Source organism: Gorilla gorilla, chromosome 9, assembly GCF_029281585.2.
Source record: "Gorilla gorilla gorilla isolate KB3781 chromosome 9, NHGRI_mGorGor1-v2.1_pri, whole genome shotgun sequence".
In the NCBI taxonomy this organism is placed as follows: domain Eukaryota; kingdom Metazoa; phylum Chordata; class Mammalia; order Primates; family Hominidae; genus Gorilla; species Gorilla gorilla.
Window position 1 is genome coordinate 10,190,364 of NC_073233.2, and position 17,934 is coordinate 10,208,297.

General features: G+C 52.0%; 2 protein-coding genes across 18 annotated transcripts in view; one reads left to right on the forward strand and one right to left on the reverse strand.

The window, feature by feature from the left end:
* PGAP2 (post-GPI attachment to proteins 2) overlaps positions 1-2,101 on the forward strand; it is a 28,581-nt gene extending 26,480 nt beyond the window's left edge. For 5 of the 17 annotated variants that reach the window (XM_004050487.5, XM_019036763.4, XM_031016480.3 and 2 more), the window contains 3 exons: positions 22-128; positions 771-879; positions 1,079-2,101. In XM_004050487.5, coding sequence (XP_004050535.3) covers positions 22-128; positions 771-879; positions 1,079-1,209 — 347 coding nt within the window. In that variant the 3' untranslated portion in view covers positions 1,210-2,101. Of the gene's footprint in view, positions 1-21; positions 213-770; positions 880-1,078 lie in introns of all 17 variants that reach the window. The other 12 variants (XM_055355217.2, XM_055355218.2, XM_055355225.2 and 9 more) reach the window with 5 other exon arrangements.
* Positions 2,102-2,727: 626 nt separating this feature from the next.
* Positions 2,728-16,796, reverse strand: RHOG (ras homolog family member G). The gene is made up of 2 exons (XM_004050492.4): positions 16,641-16,796; positions 2,728-3,956 (listed from the first exon to the last, which is right to left on the reverse strand). Exon 2 carries the CDS (start codon positions 3,886-3,888, stop codon positions 3,313-3,315), a length of 576 nt encoding a protein of 191 aa, XP_004050540.1. The 5' UTR covers positions 3,889-3,956; positions 16,641-16,796; the 3' UTR covers positions 2,728-3,312.
* Between the last annotated feature and the right edge of the window lie 1,138 nt (positions 16,797-17,934).

Below are 17,934 nucleotides of genomic sequence, written 5' to 3' on the forward strand. Positions count from 1 at the left end.
CCCAATCCTCTTTCCCTCCAGCCGTCCACGAAAATGCTTTCATTGTGTTCATTGCCTCATCCCTCGGGCACATGCTCCTCACCTGCATTCTCTGGCGGTTGACCAAGAAGCACACAGTAAGTCAGGAGGTACGGTCTATCCCTAGCGGGGGCTCCAAGGCAGCCCAGAAGAAAATCAAGGACATCTGTCCTCAGGATTCGGGTAATGGTGAGGTGGGAACTGAGTTCTAATGGGAACCCTGGCAGAGGGGTGCTGGGGTTGGGGCTGGGGCTTGGGAACAAACTGAGGGTGGTTGGTCAGAATCTAGGACTATAGCACTGTGTTTGGGTAGTGTGGGAGACTGGAGAATAGAAGAGATGGAGGCTGCAAATGGGGATAGAATGAGGAGTCGCATCTAGGTGGCAGTGAGTTAGGAACAGTGTCAGAGGACTGGTCTGTCATAATTCCAGCGCCCCACCCATGTACATGGGTTTCTTTTCCCCCACAGTATTTGGAGGTGGGGGTTGGTGGGTGACTCCATGTAACTTTCATACTCCATCCCCCTGAAGTGGAAGCGGCAGGAATACCACTGCTTCTCGGCCCATCACTCCCCCATAGGCAGGGACGTGAACACGTTCGTCATTCTTGCTGCCCCTGCCTGTGCTCCCTTCCATGACCGCTAGTGGGAGCCAAGGGAGATAAGGCCCAGCCCTTAGGAGTTAGGGCCGAGAGGGGAGCCCACGCTCTCATACCCAGCAAGCTGCAGAGTGATCAGACAGCCCATTCCCTAGGATCGCAAGTCCTACAGCTGGAAACAGCGGCTCTTCATCATCAACTTCATCTCCTTCTTCTCGGCGCTGGCTGTCTACTTTCGGCACAACATGTATTGTGAGGCTGGAGGTGAGGCCAGGATAGGATCCACAGGCGGTCATGAGTGGCTGCGGGCCAGCAATGATGTTTTTGATAATGGGCAATGGTCTTGGGGACTGGCTGCCATTGTCTTCTCTGTGGCAGACTAATGGTGGTGTGATTTCTCAAGAGGCCTCTGAGCGGGTAGCTGGAAGTTCACCATGTCCTGTTCCTTGTGTCCTCACAACAGTGTACACCATCTTTGCCATCCTGGAGTACACTGTTGTCTTAACCAACATGGCGTTCCACATGACGGCCTGGTGGGACTTCGGGAACAAGGAGCTGCTCATAACCTCTCAGCCTGAGGAAAAGCGATTCTGAACCCTTCAGTCCTGCTTGGAAGGACGCAGCCCACTGCCCAGAAACAAGAAACAAGATACCATTCTGGCCTTCCCCACCCCACATCCTCTCTTGGCCTTACTGAAGATGGGGGAAGGGTAAGAAGGAAGGGTGTAGGCCAAGGCTCACCCCAGTGCTGCTGGCTTCTCCTCTCCACCCCTCATATGGGTGTGGGGTCCTCAAACATCACCTTTACCTGAGGGGCCCCAAGAAGCTGAGCTGGCAGAGAGCTCCACCATTTGGTGCTAAAAAAAAAAACGTCCTGAGGTTCATGACCACCATCCAGTTTCTGGCCTTTACACAGTCACCTTTCACTGAGGTCAGGAGCCCCTGAGCAGTGGCTGCTCCCTGACAACCACAGCCATTTCTCTGCACGGGGTCATTCATAGGACTAATGTATTTCATGATCTACTGTGCACATCCAGGCCTGTGACCACAGTCCCCTGCTAAAGTTGCTCAGGTGTTCTAGTCCTGACTTCACCTTTTCGATTTGGTGTGTGCCCTAGGGTATGTACCCTTCCCCATCTGAGCCTCGGTGTGTCCATGTGTCTGGTGGGGGATGGGTGGACTGTATGATTTCCAAGGGCTCTACCAGTCAGTGGTTCTGATGTCATCGGGTGGAGGTGGTGGTCTATACCTAAAGGATGACCTGCTCCAGAAACAGCACCAGCACAGCATGTATTTTCTTCTCTTCTGAAAGTTCTGGCTTGTAGACCCCTCCCCTCCTTTGCAAAGGTATGGGATAGAGGGGTCAGATGCAGATCTCTACTGTAAAATGGGCTCCCTGGTATCTCCTGTCTTCCCTACTGCTCCAAACCCTAAATTTTGGTTGTACGTTTTATTTGAAAGGAAAATAAATTTTTTTTTGGGCCAACAGTTGCCTAGGCTTGCTAGTCTTGGTGCTCATCTTGTTTGATAGGAACTGGGAGAGAAACAGGCTCAAGAATGGGGAGGGAGTAAGTCCACGGCAGGGTATGATTCCTAGCAGCACCCCCCCAGTCCCCCTTAGGTCTGGAGTCTCCTAAGGCTGGTCTAAGCCTTTATTTTGGTGAGCAGGAGTGAGTGAGCTATCTGTAATGATTCTAGGACTGCAAGCTAGGATACCTGGAAGTCTTCAGTTGAGACAGAGACCTGGGTTCAAATTCCAACTCTTGTTGTTAAAGCTGTCCTCTTGGGGATGTGAGGTACAGCTATCACATGCATGACTGTGGGAGCATCTGCCTTTAGACTAATGGCTCTCAACCTCTCCCTTTCTGAGCCCTAAGATCAAGAAGTCTTTCCTCAGGTTTTGTGTCTGAGTCCACTACAGCATCTGTGACTGGGCCCCAGAGCAAGACTGCCCCCTCCAAGGGAGCCTAGAGCTTTGTTAGGGAAATTGGGGGGTGAGGGGACCACAATGAAGCCTATTGTCTACTAGAAGAAACAAAAGGCTCCCAGTCTCTGAGGAGCCCTAGCCCATACCCACCCGCTAATGCCCAGCACACAGGGAGGAGCCGGGGCCACTGGAGACAGGAGGTTTTATTGATGCTGATGGGGGCAGGAAAGGTCCCCAGAAGCATGGGGGCTGAGTCAGTCAGCAAATGCGTAAGGCCTGGGCACAGAGGAGCAGGTTAGAGCACATTCACCTTCTCAGGATTCTGTGGCTCCCTCACTGGAGAAGGGAGAGAGCATCTTGGGGGCGCAATTCCAAGAGCAGCAAGGGCAGAGGTTAGAGATGGCTGAGAGCCCCTAACCTGAGGAGGCACCACAATAGGCAGCAACAACTGTATGGAAAGCTGGATGAACTGGTCAGTAGCGGAAAATGGGAGGGGGCACTGGGTTGGCCTCTTGGGGAGGGGTCCAACCTTGGCTTGGATGAGCTCATGAGAATACCCAGTGTTCCCAAGCAGAGGGGGGCAGAGCCCAAAGCCCCTTTCTCTGCAGGCCTCCTTAAGGAGAAAAAGGCACTCAGAGAAAAAGGCATTCAGGGAGCCCCCTGGAAAGGGGTGCCAGAATTAGTCCTTAAGGCACAGCTGAGGCGGACAAGGCACCAAGGCACAACTGGTGGGGGGAGGGCAGGGGCAGCCTCCAAGCCAAGTGCCAGGGTCACAAGAGGATGCAGGACCGCCCACGCTTGATCGGCGTGGGGTTGAGCACAGCCCGGACAGCCTCGGCGAACACTTCCTTGACACCATCCTGTTGCAGGGCTGAGCATTCGAGGTAGCGCACAGCGTGGATCTGCTTGGCCAGTGCCTGGCCCTGCTGCGGTGTGATGGGCGCCTGGCCCTGCTCCTTGAGGCGCCGTAGGGTGTCAGGCTGGGCTCTCAGGTCCTTCTTGGTGCCCACCAGCAGGATGGGCACATCAGGGCAGTGGTGGCACACCTCTGGATGCCACTTGTGCCGCACGTTCTCATAGGACGGCGGACTGGCAATGGAGAAACAGATGACGAAAACGTTGGTCTGAGGGTAGGAGAGTGTACGGAGGCGGTCATACTCCTCCTGGCCCGCAGTGTCCCACAGGTTCAGGTTCACTGTGCGCCCGTCAACTGCGCTCTGCGCGCTGTAATTGTCGAACACGGTGGGGATGTACTCTTTGGGGAACGCGTTAGTTGTGTAGCAGATGAGCAGGCACGTCTTGCCCACGGCCCCATCACCCACCACCACGCACTTGATGCTCTGCATCGTGGGTGCAGTTGCTGTAGTGGAGGCAGTGCCTCCTCTCTCTTCTGGACCCCTCTGGCTGCAGTGACCTGTGGACAGATGAAAGGGGACATTCTTGGTTAGGGAGGCCTCTGCCTATTGGGAAGAAAAGATGGGGGCACACAAAGGGAAACCGGCTCCTGTTCCCTTAACCTGACACTATCCCAAAGTCCCATCAAGACGGTCATCAGAAAGATACACAATGAAAGGCCCTGAGGCCAAGCAAAGATGCAGTATAATGTGGTAGAAAGCACATAAACTCTAGCGCCAGACAAACTAAGGTCAAATCCTGATTTTGCTATTTCCTAGCTGTGTAACCCTGAACAAATTGCTTAACCTCTGTATGCCTAAGTCTTCTTACCAGTAAAATGAGGATAAAATAATATCTACCTCACTGGGTCATTGTGAGCATTATATAATACATGTAAAGCATTTAAAACAGTGCCTCGTCCATAAGTATTAGCTATTTTTTTTTTTTTTTTTTTTGAGACAGAGTCTCACTCTGTCACCCAGGCTGGAGTGCAGTGGCGTGATCTCGGCTTACTGCAAGCTCCGCCTCCTGGGTTCACGCCATTCTGCCTCAGCCTCTTGAGTAGCTGGGACTACAGGCACCCACCACCACGCCCGGCTAATTTTTTGTATTTTTAGTAGAGACGGGGTTTCACCGTGTTAGCTAGGATGATCTTGATCTCCTGACCTCGTGATCCGCCCGCCTTGGCCTCCTAAAGTGCTGGGATTATAGGCGTGAGCCACTGCGCCTGGCCAGTATTAGCTATTTTTTTTTTCCAGGCTATACAGACACAAAAGGAGAGTGCACAAATTTAGGGATCTACTAGATCCTCTACTAAATATGGACCCTTTCCACCAGGAGACTGGAAAGAAAGGGTTCTGGCACAGGACAGCTGTCCCAGGTCACTCTGTGATGCAGCCATAAGTAGAACCTCTCTCAACTCAGGGCCCACCCTGCCTCTCCAAACCTGGTATCTTGGCTACTGAGTACAAACCCAAAGGCACAGTTAAGAAACCTGCTGAGTAAGGGGCTCAATTCTTTAGAGAGCTGCCCTATCCCAATCCAGGGTATTCTGGCAATGGGGAAATTTTTTTTTTTTTTTTTTTTTTTTTGAGATGGAGTCTCACTCTGTCGCCCAGGCTGGAGTGCAGTGGCGTGATCTCAGCTCACTGCAACCTCCGCCTCCCGGGTTCAAGTGTCTCCTGCCTCAGCCTCCCTCCCGAGTGGCTGGGACTACAGGCACGCGCCACTGCATCCGGCTAATTTTTATATTTTTAGTAGAGATGGAGTTTCGCCACGTTAGCCATGCTGGTCTCAAGCTCCTGACCTCAGGTGATCTACCTGCCTCAGCCTTCCAAAGTGCTGGGATTACAGGCGTGAGCCACCACACCTGGCCACCCCATCATTCTTGTAAGTACTGAAAACCCTATCTGGCCATGTACACTCAGGTTGCCAATTCAATGCAGGGGAATACTGGAGATTCAGTTGGACCTGGGATTTGGACTGGGGTCTGGGTATGTTATGATGAATGAGGTAGAGGCTGAGGCTCCCAGACATTAGTATCTTCTCTCAAGGCCCTTGGTGGGGTGGAGCAAATTTTTTTTTTTTTTGAGACGGAGTCTTGCTCTGTCGCCCAGGCTGGAGTGTAGTGGCGCAATCTTGACTCACTGCAACCTCCACCTCCCGGGTTCAAGCGATTCTCCTGCCTCACCCTCCCGAGTGGCTGGGATTACAGGCGCATGCCACCACGTCCAGCTAATTTTTGTATTTTTAGTAGAGACGGGGTTTCACCATGTTAGTCAGGCTAGTCTTGAACTCCTGACCTTGTGATCTGCCCGCCTTGGCCTTCCAAAAAGTGCTGGGATTACAGGCATGAGCCACCATGCTCGGCCTGGAGCACATCTTTCAGGCCCAACTAGGAAGGATGAAGTCAAGAGTAAGACAAAAACTTGACTTTCCCCTCAATCTTCTGTCCATTTCCTGAGATCCTGGCATGTGCCTCTGAAAGATTTTAGAGACTTCCAGACTCTTGGATAGAAAATACCATCATTAAGAACATAGATGCTAGAGTAAGACTCGCAGGTATTCTAATCACAGCTCCACCAACTAGTTATATGTGATCTTGGCAATATATTTGTTCCCTGAGCCTCAATTTTCTCATCTGTAAAATGGGGATAATCTTGCCTATTGCATTACAATTGCTCAGAATATGAAATGAGGCCAGGCACGGTGACTCATGCCTGTAATCTTAGCACTTTGGGAGAATGAGGCAGGTAGATCGCTTGAGCCCAGGAGTTTGAGACTAGCCTGGGCAACATGGCAAAACCCTGACTCTACAAAAAATGAAAAAATTACCAGGGTGTGGTGGTACACACCTGTAGTCCCAGCTACTTGGGAGGCTGAGGTGGGAACATCACTTGATCCCAGGGTGGTCAAGGCTGCAGTGGGCTATGATCACACCACTGCACTCCAGCCTGTGCGACAGAGCAAGACCCTGTCTCAAAAAAAAAAAAAAAAAAGTAAGAGTTAATAATGTATAGAAGATGTCCAGCATGAGGTATGGCACATAGCAAGTGCCCAATAAATGGACTGCTGTATTTATGAGTGGGGTAAGTATGAGGAGTCCCAGCTCTAGCCAACATCTGGTTACCTCTGCAGGTCACAGGGCCTCGGGGAGATGAACTGCTTTTCTGCGTTCTGGAACACAGCTTCCAGAAACCCTGTGATTATTTACACTGCTATGGCAAGGGTCCTTCTCTCATCAGCTACTTCCTCTTGGCCATGGGGGACTCTTGGTGGTCAATATGTGACTTCCTTTCCCTGACTGTCTCCCACAACCAGGGCCTGCTCCCTGAGAGGGGGCAGCCCTGTTTTAAACACAACCAAATCCCTGAGTATTCCTTATCCCTGGCTCCACCCAAGCACCATCAACACTAGCCCATTTTCTCCATTTCACTTGCTATACTGCAAGGCTGCACCCTGGTCTGGGAACCCCTTACCCCCCCAGCCTGGGCTCTTACCACTGGTTCAGAAGCTTCAAAAATCAATGACAAGTGGGGAAGAAAATCCCCACTGGGAAGCGGAAAAGAAACTTTCGTCATGTGGGGGCTGCAAAGGACCCAGGGCTTGGTCCCACCTCCCTCCCAGGCTACAGTTTGCCTTGGAATCAGCTGGGAGAGGAATGGTTTCACTCTATGAAGTTGTGTCTCTGGTTCACATTAAAAAATATTTCCATCCTGTTTGCATGAATGAGAGAGTGTGTGTGTGTGCGCGCGTGCGTGTGTGCATGCAACGTCAGGACATTCAGATAGAGACCCTCAGACAGTGGGTCAGGGAAGGGCATAAGGACCCTCTAGGCCAGTGGAGAGTCAAATAGAGACCTCAGACTGGAAGTTGAGAGACCTAAGTTCTAACCCCAGCTCTGCTGACTCACTATAACCAAGCATGAGGCATTTACGCTTGCTGGGCCTCAGTTTTCCTATCCAGGAATTAGAGATTAAAATGGTTGTTACAAGAGCACTAGGTGGATGAACTAAGACTTAAAGCTCCTTGGAGGCAGGTGGCATTATTTGTGCCCAGTGGATTACGTGGGAAGCCCTGACATTCAAAGCAGAACTCCTGGGCCTGTAATCTTCAGTTCCACACAGAGCAGGAGAGTGGGTGTTGACAGTATGACTGAAAAGCCCAGCACTGGGCTGGCCCAGGCAGGAAGACAAGGAGGGAACTCTGGCTGGCTGTCACAAGGCCCAAGAGACTGGAAGTACAGCTCTCTAAGGAGGTGGTTATCAACCAGCAATCAGTAAATCAGCTCTCAAAGGAAGAGGGGAAGGAGAGGGTAGCTTCCGGGCTGGGAAGGGAACAAGGACTGACACTGGAAAAGGATGATGAGTATGGTAGTGTCCAGAAACAAGCAGAGCAAAGGCAGTGTGGTATAGGGCCAAGAGTACTGGATACCTGACTCTGATGTCTTGAGTTTATCTGCCGACCTTGACCCTTGATAAAAAAGCCCTTATATGGCATAAGCCTTTATAGGTCACATGTTATTATGTCATTTGACCTTTATAACAACCTGTTAGTACTATTCCTATTCTACAGATGAGAAAACAAACTCAGAGCAGTAAAAGTAACTCAACATCACACAGCTAGTTAGTGTGGGAGCCAGAACACAAACCCAGTTTTGTGACCCAAAGTCCTGTGTTTTCCTTGGTGCATCATATAGTCTTCAAGTTACCCCTTACCAGCTAACTGTGTGACCTTGATCAGGTAAGTTACTGCCCTTCCTGGAGCCTCTGTTTCTTTATCTATACAGTAGAAGTAATAATAGTACCCCTCCCAGCCTCAAGGGCAGCATCAAGGAACCTGACCATGGGAATGAATACGCTTTGTAAACTGAAGTGCTGTACACACAGGAGGTGACAGGAGCAAAGCCTTTCATCCCAGAAGGCAGGAAGCACTGAGTATGCCTGTATCTGTGGTAGGGGATCAGCCCAGTCCTCCCTACTCAGGTCTAGTTCAGACCTTTATCCTCTCTCCCAAAACAACTCTTCTTTCTGAAATTCTCTGGCCTGAACTGGGTTGAATAAGTTACCACAGCCCATTTCAGGAGGGCATATAGAGTCTAAACTGTGCCAAACAGGAAGAAGGGATGTCAGTGCTGCAGGACACCAAACCAGGAGTGTGACCTATCTGGAGCGGGGTTCAACAATGACTTATTCACTAAGTGGCTTTTTCAAAAGAATCATTAAGCCCAGCTCAGTGGTGCACCTGCAGTCCCAGCTACTAGGGAGGCTGGGCCCAGGAGTGAAGGGTTATAGTGTGTACACTAGTCAAGGTTATCGTCCCTGTGAGTAGCCACTACACTCCAGCCTGAGCAACACAGCAAGACCCCATGTCTCAAAAAAAAAAAAAGTTATTTAGTAAATCAGTGGTTGCCAATCTGTTTTGTTTTGTTTTTTCTTTTGGAGCAAGGTCTTGTTCTGTCGCCCAGGCTGAAATGCAGTGGTGCCATCACAGCTCACTGTAGTCTCAACCTCCCAGGCTCAAGGCATCCTACCTCAGCCTCCTGAGTAGCTGGGACTACAGGCAGGCACCACCACACCTGGCTAATTTTTGTATTTTTAATGCATTTTTTTGTTTGTTTGTAGAGACAGGGTCTTGCCATGTTGCCCAGGCTGGTCTTGAACTCCTGGTCTCAAGTGATCCTCCTGACTAGCCCTCCCAAAGTGCTGGGATTATGGGCGTGGGCCACCACGCCCGGCCAGATCTGTATGTTATTAGACAAATTACAATGACTTATTCTGGCTTTTTAGTCCCAATTCAGATCATGCCTGGTCCCTCATACTGGCATTCAGAGTTCTTCACAATTTGATAAGGGGTATTAGAGTTACATAGACTTGGGTTTGAATCCTAGTTCTGCCTCTTACCAGCTTGTGTGACCCTGAGCTTATGATGATTTGCCTCTCTAAGCTTCAATTTCCTTATCTTTCAAATGCAGTGGCAACGTACAGTACCTACCACATAGCACTGTTATAAGGACTAAGTGCATTGATGTATAATATGTGCACAATGTAGGTACTTTGCAAGTGTGAGTTCCCAGCTCCCTGTTCCAGAGGGATTTTCAATGTCCTCTGCAAACAAGCCAGGATCATTCCTGCCTCTGAACTTTTACTCTTTGTTTTTCCCTCTGCTGCCATTCCCTCTCCCTTCTCTAATCTTCCTTACTCCTTAAGGCCTAACTTAAATCTCACAGTTCCATAAGGTTACTGAATTCTTCTTTGGATATCCATCGCATGGCTACCTGTCGCCCAGGTTAGAGTGCAGTGTCGCGATCTCAGCTCACTGCAATCTCCACCTCCCGGGTTCAAGTGATTCTCCTGCCTCACAGCCTCCTGAGTTACTGGGATTACATGCATGTGCCATCATGCCCAGCTAATTTTTGTATTTTTAGTAGAGACAGGATTTCATCATGTTGGCCAGGCTGGTCTTGAACACCTGGCCTCAAGTGATCCACCTGCCTTGGCCTCTGAAAGTGCTGGGATTACAGGAGTAAGCCACTGCACCCATGGCCACCCCTTTTAACCCTGCTTTGGCTCTGTGTGATTCTCCTTTTCCAACAGTCATACGTAAGTTTCCCAGCTGTAGATGCCCTTCAGTACTGAAGCCTTGGCTTCTCTGGACTAAATGACAAAAAAAAACCTCTAAGTATAGGGCTAGGCACACAGGACTGTACAACCATTGCCTTTTGATCTGCTTGTACCAGCCCTCATCACTGAGATATGGAGAGACTTCTCTGAAGCCCAGTATCGGACACTCCCTGCCCACTCCCCAACAGACAAGACTGCAATGCTGAATCTTATCGGACAGCAATGACAGGCAAAAGCTATGCCTGAAATAGGCAAAAATCTCTCTTCCCAGTACCAGGCTGACCTGGCTCCGGCAGGAAGTATAGCCCATGGGGGTCTAACCCTATCTGAATGTGGTCCCTGGAGCCCGGCTTGTACCCAGTGGGGCCTGGCCTTGGGGTGTGGCCCAAGCAGGCCCAGAATGGGGGAGGGAAAGGAAGCAGCCTGATTGCCAGATCTCTGTGGCTGTTACAGCAGGGGAAGTGTCCCAACTGGGAGTGGGGGAGGGGAGGAACGGACTCTTAAGAGATAGGCGAGTATGGAGGTGATGGGAACTTACCTCAGCCTTCTATAACCTGCCTCCCTATCACGGGGCTCCCTTTCTGCAGCCCTCCCCGAACCTCATTATAACTACAATCCATCTCTGGCCATTCCAATCCTGATCCTCTACAAAGGGGCCTCCATATTCTCTTCCCTAAAATACACCAAGTAGTAATATGGAACCATGCACCATTGCCGCCTCTTCCAGGAAAGCGTAAATTATCCAAGTCAGAAGTGACTTATCCTATCCAAAGTCTGGTCCCTGTCTCTCTCACAGGCATGGAGGCTGATGTGAATCCTATCTCGTGTTATTAGAATGGGAGTGTCTAGAGGGCAAGGTCCTGGTTGACTGGACCTTGCTGAGCACCCTAAGCTGAGCACAGCATGTAGTAGCTGTCAGTAAATGACTGAATGAAGTCGATGCAATCATGTCTTTGCATATGGGAGTTCCTCTTCCTGGAATGCGACTCACCCCCCTTCAGATCCTTCCTGTCCTTCAGGCCCAGTACTGTTCCCCAGCTTCTCCAGGACATCACAGCAACCCCCTCTTCTGCCTTACCTTTCCCAGCATTGACCGTACTTTTCATTGTGCTGAACTAACTGGATGCTTCAGGGGGAGGGTAGTCTGACCTTCTGTTTATTTCCAGAAGCCCAGGGAAGGGCTGAGCAAAAGCTGTAGAATGACATACCCCTCCTCCCCCATCAATCCACAGACTCTGATGCTGGGAACAAGGAAGAACCTCTATGACCAGAAGACACAAGACATAAGTAACCAACTTCTTTCTCATTCACCCTGAAGAGCCCAAAGTTGGGGTAATAAACACATAAGCTATACTGTCTTGTCTTCAACTGGAAGGGTGAGAGGTGAAGCTGGCAGATCTAGCTCAGAGATGATGAGGAAGATGGGAAGGAAAAGTGGTCCCGACAGGCTACAGACTGGGAATATCCGAGGACCCTTGGTCAAAGACATGGCAAGGGACAGGGGCACTGTTGGAAAGACTTCCAAAGCTCTACAAGTTTGTTTGTTTGTTTGTTTTGAAGGGAGGAATAGAGGAGAGGTGATATAAAGAGGCTCAAAGGGGCTGCAGCTGGCTGCAGCTGGGCTGGGAGGAGGAAGCTGGGGGAGACATGAGGTCAGTGTGGGACTGGGACCAGGCCAAGGGCTGAGTCTCTTTCTTCCCTTTCTCCCCATCAGCAAGGAAGAACCCAAGAGAGCCCAGTTCCTAGCCTTAAAAAAAAAAAAAAATCCCCCGGGTGCCGTGGCTCACGTCTGTAATCCCAGCACTTTGGGAGGCCAAGGCAGGCAGACCACTTGAGATCAGGAGTTCGAAACCAGCCTGGCCAACATGGTGAAACCCCGTCTCTACTAAAAATACAAAAATTAGCTGGGCGTAGTGGTGGGATTACGCCTGTAATCCTAGCTACTCAGGAGGCCGAGGGAGGACAATCATTTGAACCCAGGAGGCAGAGGCTGCAGTGAGCAGAGATCACGCTACTGCATTCCAGCCTGGGCCACAAAGCAAGACTCCATCTCCAAAAAAAAAAAAAAAAAAAAAGAAAGAAAAAAAAAATCCATGCTGGAGGACTCTCCACCTCTTGTCATTCATCCTTCAGCCCCTGGAGAGGATCCTACATTGCAGCAGCAGGTAGGAAAAGAGAAGAGTTGATGCCACCCACTAGGAAACGAGACAGTGGTAGCTGGGAAGGCTGGGGGCAGTCTAGGACCCTTTCACTAAGTCCTAGTTCCCAACCTTCTTCCCTCACTGTCCCAGCACCCCCAGTGTTCCATAAAAGGTGAGCCTCAGCTGGGCATGGTGGCTCACATCTGTAATCCCAGCACTTTGGGAGGCTGAGGCTGGCGGATCACTTGAGGTCAGGAATTCGAGACCAGCCTGGCCAGCATGGTGAAACCCCATCTCTACTAAAAAATACAAAAAAAATTAGCCGGGCCTGGTGGTGCATGCCGGTAGTCCCCGCTACCTGGGAGGCTGATACAGGAGAATGGCTTGAACCCGGGAGGTGGAGGTTGTAGTGAGCTGAGATCGCACCATTGCACTCCAGCCTGGGTGACAGAGCAAGACTCCATCTCAAAAAAAAAAAAAAAAAAAAAAAAAAAGCTGAGCCTCAGGACCAGGACAGCTCTGGCTGGGGGAGCCAAGGAAGCTGCCCCCTCCCCCACGCAGCACAGAGGAAGGGTGCACACTGGCTTCCTCCTCCCCGCCTAGCAGCAGCTCAGCAGTCCCTGGGCCCCACCAAAGGCCTGTGAAGTGGCACTTCCTTTGCTTTTGCTAATTTCACATAAGGCTGTACAGAAGTGCCATCCTCCAAATCCTGGCACCCCCACCTGAAAATACCCACAGAGAGACCCAGGGCTGCCCAGTCCCTTTAGCCCCGCCCGAGGCCTGAGGGGGTTTCCACAAGGGAAAATAACACCAGGGAGGAAACTCCGGCATCTATTTTCCACTGTCAGTGAGGCAGAGCTGGAGCAGGAGACAGGGTACTCCCCCATCCTACTACCCCCTGGCAAAATCCCCAACATTCTCTGCCTTCTTATCTCTCAAGCTCTAACAATCCTTGTGCTTGGGGAAAGGGCAGTACTATCCCTGGACAGATATGTATGTACAGACTACTCGGACCTGTCAAATTGAGGCTGGTAAGACACAAGGGCCCAGAGTGAGGGGCACTGCTATGAGCAGTCTCTTGGGGGAGGAAGAGTCAGAGCCATGATGTTCACTGTTGCCTTTGGAGGTACTGATATGCAACTCCTTAATGCTGAAATAGAGCCAAGAGAAACCAGGTTGACCAGGTAGCAAATCTACGACAAGGATCCGGATCTTCTAACCTCCACCCTTATGCTACTTCTACAAAGGAGAGAAGGTGAGGATTCTAACTCTGGCCTGAGAATGGACCATCTCTTTAACCTCATTCAGGAGAACCCTACCGTGGTTTATTCCTTCAGAAAATGGGCCAAAGGGTGGGTTGACTTACATCTGAGCATTTTTGCTTCCAAGTTCCCAGGCTCTCATGCCTAGCGCATCCTGGTGCATTCATGATTTAGCACTGACATTACTCAATAGCCAGCCACTCTGGCCCTGCCCTAGCTGAGAAGCTCCTCCTCTGGCCTCTAGCTCCTGGAGAGATGCCCTCCCCCCATATGAGATGAGGACAAAAGAGGAAGCTGGACCCTGGACAGGAAAACCAGTCTGATCTGGGGAGGTGGCCCAGGCTTTGTCTTTGGTTTCCCTCCCCAGCTCTTCTCACGGACCCCTACTGACCTCACCGCTAATGGGTCTACAATATATAGAAGGAGTCTTCAGTGTGGGCCTGAGCCCCCTTCTTCATGTCACAACCTTGACCATACTTGTTTAGCCAAGACTTCAGCGGCAGCCTCCTAGGTTGTAGCCACCACCTCCCTTTACCCCCCAATATTTTCCCGTTAAAATCTCTCCCGCCCTGGTCACATTTTTTCCAATGATGCCTTTTTTGCAATTAGCTCAAACTTCCAATGGGGCCAGATCTCACCTGGGAGAATCCCTGTCTCACCCATCTTGTCTTTACCATCAGAGCCCTGTGGGTTTGCTCAGTTACGCAGAATACTAAAGTAACTACTGGTTTGCCAGCCTAGGAATTGGGACTCCTGGGGTTTTTATGAAGCTGTGATGCTGGGAAAGTGCCTTGTATGCACATCCTTCTCTAACCTGGGCTCTTATGTAGGTCCCTGGGATTTCTTCCCGGACCCAAACTTCTGTACCTCCAAGAAATGGGAAGAGAGACAAGTGGTTGGAAGGGCAGGACTGGAAGAAGAACAATTCATGGGAGAGGGACGACTGTGACATGGGAAGATGACAGAATGGGGAACAGGGAGAGCCCTTAAATTTAGCTGTAGCACTTACTCCCCTCTACTTCTCCTTTTTTCTAGTGGAGAGAAATGAATACAGATGACTAGAGGAGGTAGACAGAAGCAAGATCCTCAGATGCACCCCAAAAGCTTGAGGATGGAGCTCTAGAGTGCAAACAAGAGCCTCCACAGCCACGATGGACTGAAGTTAAATTTGGGAGGAATTCCTGAGAAGGAATAGGGTCCTAGGTGAGATGGGGAGTATTAAGGATGCCTGAAGGCAGAGGGGTCAGTAGAACTCCAGAGGGCTTCCTGGTCACTAAGGCCCTGATGCAGATCAGGGCATGTGGGTACCCAGGCTAGGCAGGCCCCAGAAGGTAGCAGGAAAGGAGCAGACACTTTTGCCTCAGCCGCTTCTTAATTCAAAACTAAAACCGTTAAGTCCGAAGTTAGACCAGCTGCAGTCTTTCCTCCAGAATCCTGCATTTGCCTCCTCCCTTTATTTCCATCACGCCCAAGCTGGTCCCATTCTTTCCACCAGGTGATGCGGGAACTAGTAGGTAATGGAGTCAGGGACCTTCAGGCTGTCTTCCGGCTTCCAGGCCTGGCCTCTTGGTCAAGCACCACGGGTTGGGGTGATTTTGATTTCCCACGGCCTCTCTTACAAGTCTTATTCCTGTGTCACCCTACCCTGACTGCTACAAACTGCTTCCTCCTGCCTAACCACAACCTCACTCACTGCAGGTTCCCTTCATTCTGCTGGCTTCCCTTGCTCTGGGCCCTCTCAAGGCTGAGGGCAGTTATTTTGTCTGTAAGAGATAAAGATGTAGTTACACAGACACACGCGCGCGCGAACACACACACACGCTTTCCAGCTCTTTAATCCATCTCTAAGAGATGAAGATGTAGATACACAGACACACGTGCGCGCGAATACACACACACACACACACACACACACACACACACACACACACACACACACACACACACACAGGCTTTCCAGCTCTTTAATCCGTCTCTATCACTGGGAGGCTGCAGACTGCCTCTCCAAGCTAGGCAGGTTTGAAAAGACTCTAGAACTCACTAAGTCTTCAACAACAGATCCTGATTCCAAAGCTGGAGGTAAGTGGGTGGGAGGGAAGGATACAGAAAGGGTGACAGGCTGAGGGTTCAAAAGGAATGAGGGGTGATGGAAGAAACAAGGAGGGGTGATGGAAGAAACAAGGAGGTGTGTGTGTGTGGGTGCCAGAGCTAAGAAGGGAAGGGATGGGGCAGGTTGCAGAGGACCAAGACAAACATGGGGCAGGGTAGGTGAAGACAGGTGAAGGCCTAGGTATGACCGTATGTTTGGAGGAAAAGAGACTGAAAGGGATGAGAAGAGAGTGATGGCGGATTTGTGGGTAGAAACTAAAGAAGGTGTGGAGGGAGACGATAGGAGCATGTGTCTAATTCAGGGACTAAGAATGAAGAGGAACACTAGGAGATGGTTCTCAATTGTCCCCAAAAGACACAACAAAAACTTGTCAGGGACTATCAGTACCTCTGAATGAGAGTCCTTCCACTTCCAGTTACAGGGCAAGACCAAGTTACTCCCAAAAGAGCAAGGCCAGGCTCTGGTCAGCTAGGAACAGCGTTTGCTCACAGCGTTGGGCTCCCCCACCCAACCCCGGTCCTCCTGAGTGCAGAGGGCCTTGGGGCTGCAGACCGAGTGTGGGTCTGTATTAGCACCCATCTGACAGGGAGAGAGCTTTCGGAGGCCCCAGACACCGCCCCTCTCACCCCAAGTGTCACAACCGCCAGAGCAGAGGGAGCGCCTTTTCCAACGCAGAAGCCCTCTCCCCTCACGCACTTCTCAACACCCCCCCCCGCCACACCAACTTCTGAGGACACCCCACCTGCGTCCTATCTGCCAGCTCTGAGCTCTTCCACTTCAGAGACACTTATCTTGGAGCCCGGGACCCTCCGACCTCAGAGGTCCCTCTCGGCTCCCTAGAGGCGGTACAGCCGCCGGGAAGCCACCCTCGCCGAGCCTCCGCCGGCTCGCAGTGGCCCCGTTCCCGCCCCGCCCGGCCGGCCGCGCCCGCCCTACTTGGACTGAACCGAGAAGCTCCCGCCCGCGGCCTCCGCCAGCAAACTCATGAGCCGGCGCCCGCGCCGAGTCCTGGGCCGGCCGGGCTCTCCTCCCCCGGACCCCTACCCGCCAGCCCCGGCCGGGCCTCACCTGGTGCCCTCCCCGAGGCGGGGGAGCTGGGGGCGGCGGCAGCGGCTCCGGGCTCGAGAAGGAAGTGAGAGCGGGAGGCCGGAGGAAGTGGGGGGGGCGGGCCGGCGAGGCGGGGCGGGCCGGGGCGGGGCCCGACCAGGAAGTCCGAGGGCCGATCTCCCCCTCTCCAGCCCCGGCCCGCCCCCAGCCTCGCCCCCGGCCCAGTCCCGGGCTTGCCACTTTCCCCTCCCAGTCCGCTGCCCCTGCGGTCAGTAAGTCAGGCCTCCCAAGGTCAAGTCTCTCCGCCTCCTCCTGGCCACCCTACCCCTGGCGGCCCTACCCTAGGCGCTAGGCGTTCGTCCTCTTCCCCCCATCCCGCCCCCCGCCAGCCTCCGCGGGAAGATGCTGAGAAAGGCGCCCCTGGGCCCGGTGCCTTCAGTCAACCCCAGGGATAGAGCGGTGGCCGAGGCTGGGGCAGTCCCCGCCCCTGCCCTGAGCCCCGGGGGAGTGCGGGGTGGTGGTGATTCAGCAGTGGGAAGGCCCCAGACCCCTGGGGAGGGTGGGGAGACTCGGGGGGAAGAGGAGCTGGCGTCAGCACCCAAGGGAAAGACAAGATCAGCAGAGGCGCAGGCGGAGCCGCGGGCCCCAAAAACAGGATGTCGAGTCGTCATTCAGCACCGTGCAGCTCTGCGAGGCCTGGCTCTGGGGAGGGGGCGGGGCGGACGGAGGACTTGGGGCTTCCCTCGCCCCCTCGCCCCCTGTTCTGCTGGGGCGCGCAGCTGCTTGGGGCCGAAGAGCCGCACCCAGGCCTGAGGTCCAGCTTGGGCCCCGGCGACCCGCGGGTGGGCGGGCTCATGGGCGCCCTCTGGTGCTTCGCTCCCTGGCTTTGCGCTCGGAGCTTTGACTTGAGAATCCATATCCTTCGTTCAGCACAAAGTTTCTGAGCGCCTACCACGTGGAGAGAGCTAAGTGCTAGGTGCTGTGAAGAAACACAGCGTTTAAGACAGGATCCCTGTCTTCCAGAAGGTTTTCAAATAAACGGATTGATTCCAGGAATAAATAGCTTAACCTTTCTGAGCCTCAAATCTGTCTTTGGTAAAATAGAATAATTATATTTCACCCCGTAGTTTTGAAGATAACATGAGAATGGGTGTAAAAGACCTGTTGTCAATGCGTATCTCAAACACTAAACAAATATCTTTTAAAAATATCATACTCTCAGAGTCTGGCGCGGTGGCGTCTGCCTGTAATTACAGAGATGGTGAAACCTTGTCTCTATAAACACAAACACACACATTTTTTTTTGACAGTCTCA

What these genes read in the sequence shown, in the direction of transcription:
- RHOG (XM_004050492.4), bottom strand. Translation starts at nt 3,888, where the DNA reads ATGCAGAGCATCAAGTGCGTGGTGGTGGGTGATGGGGCCGTGGGCAAG.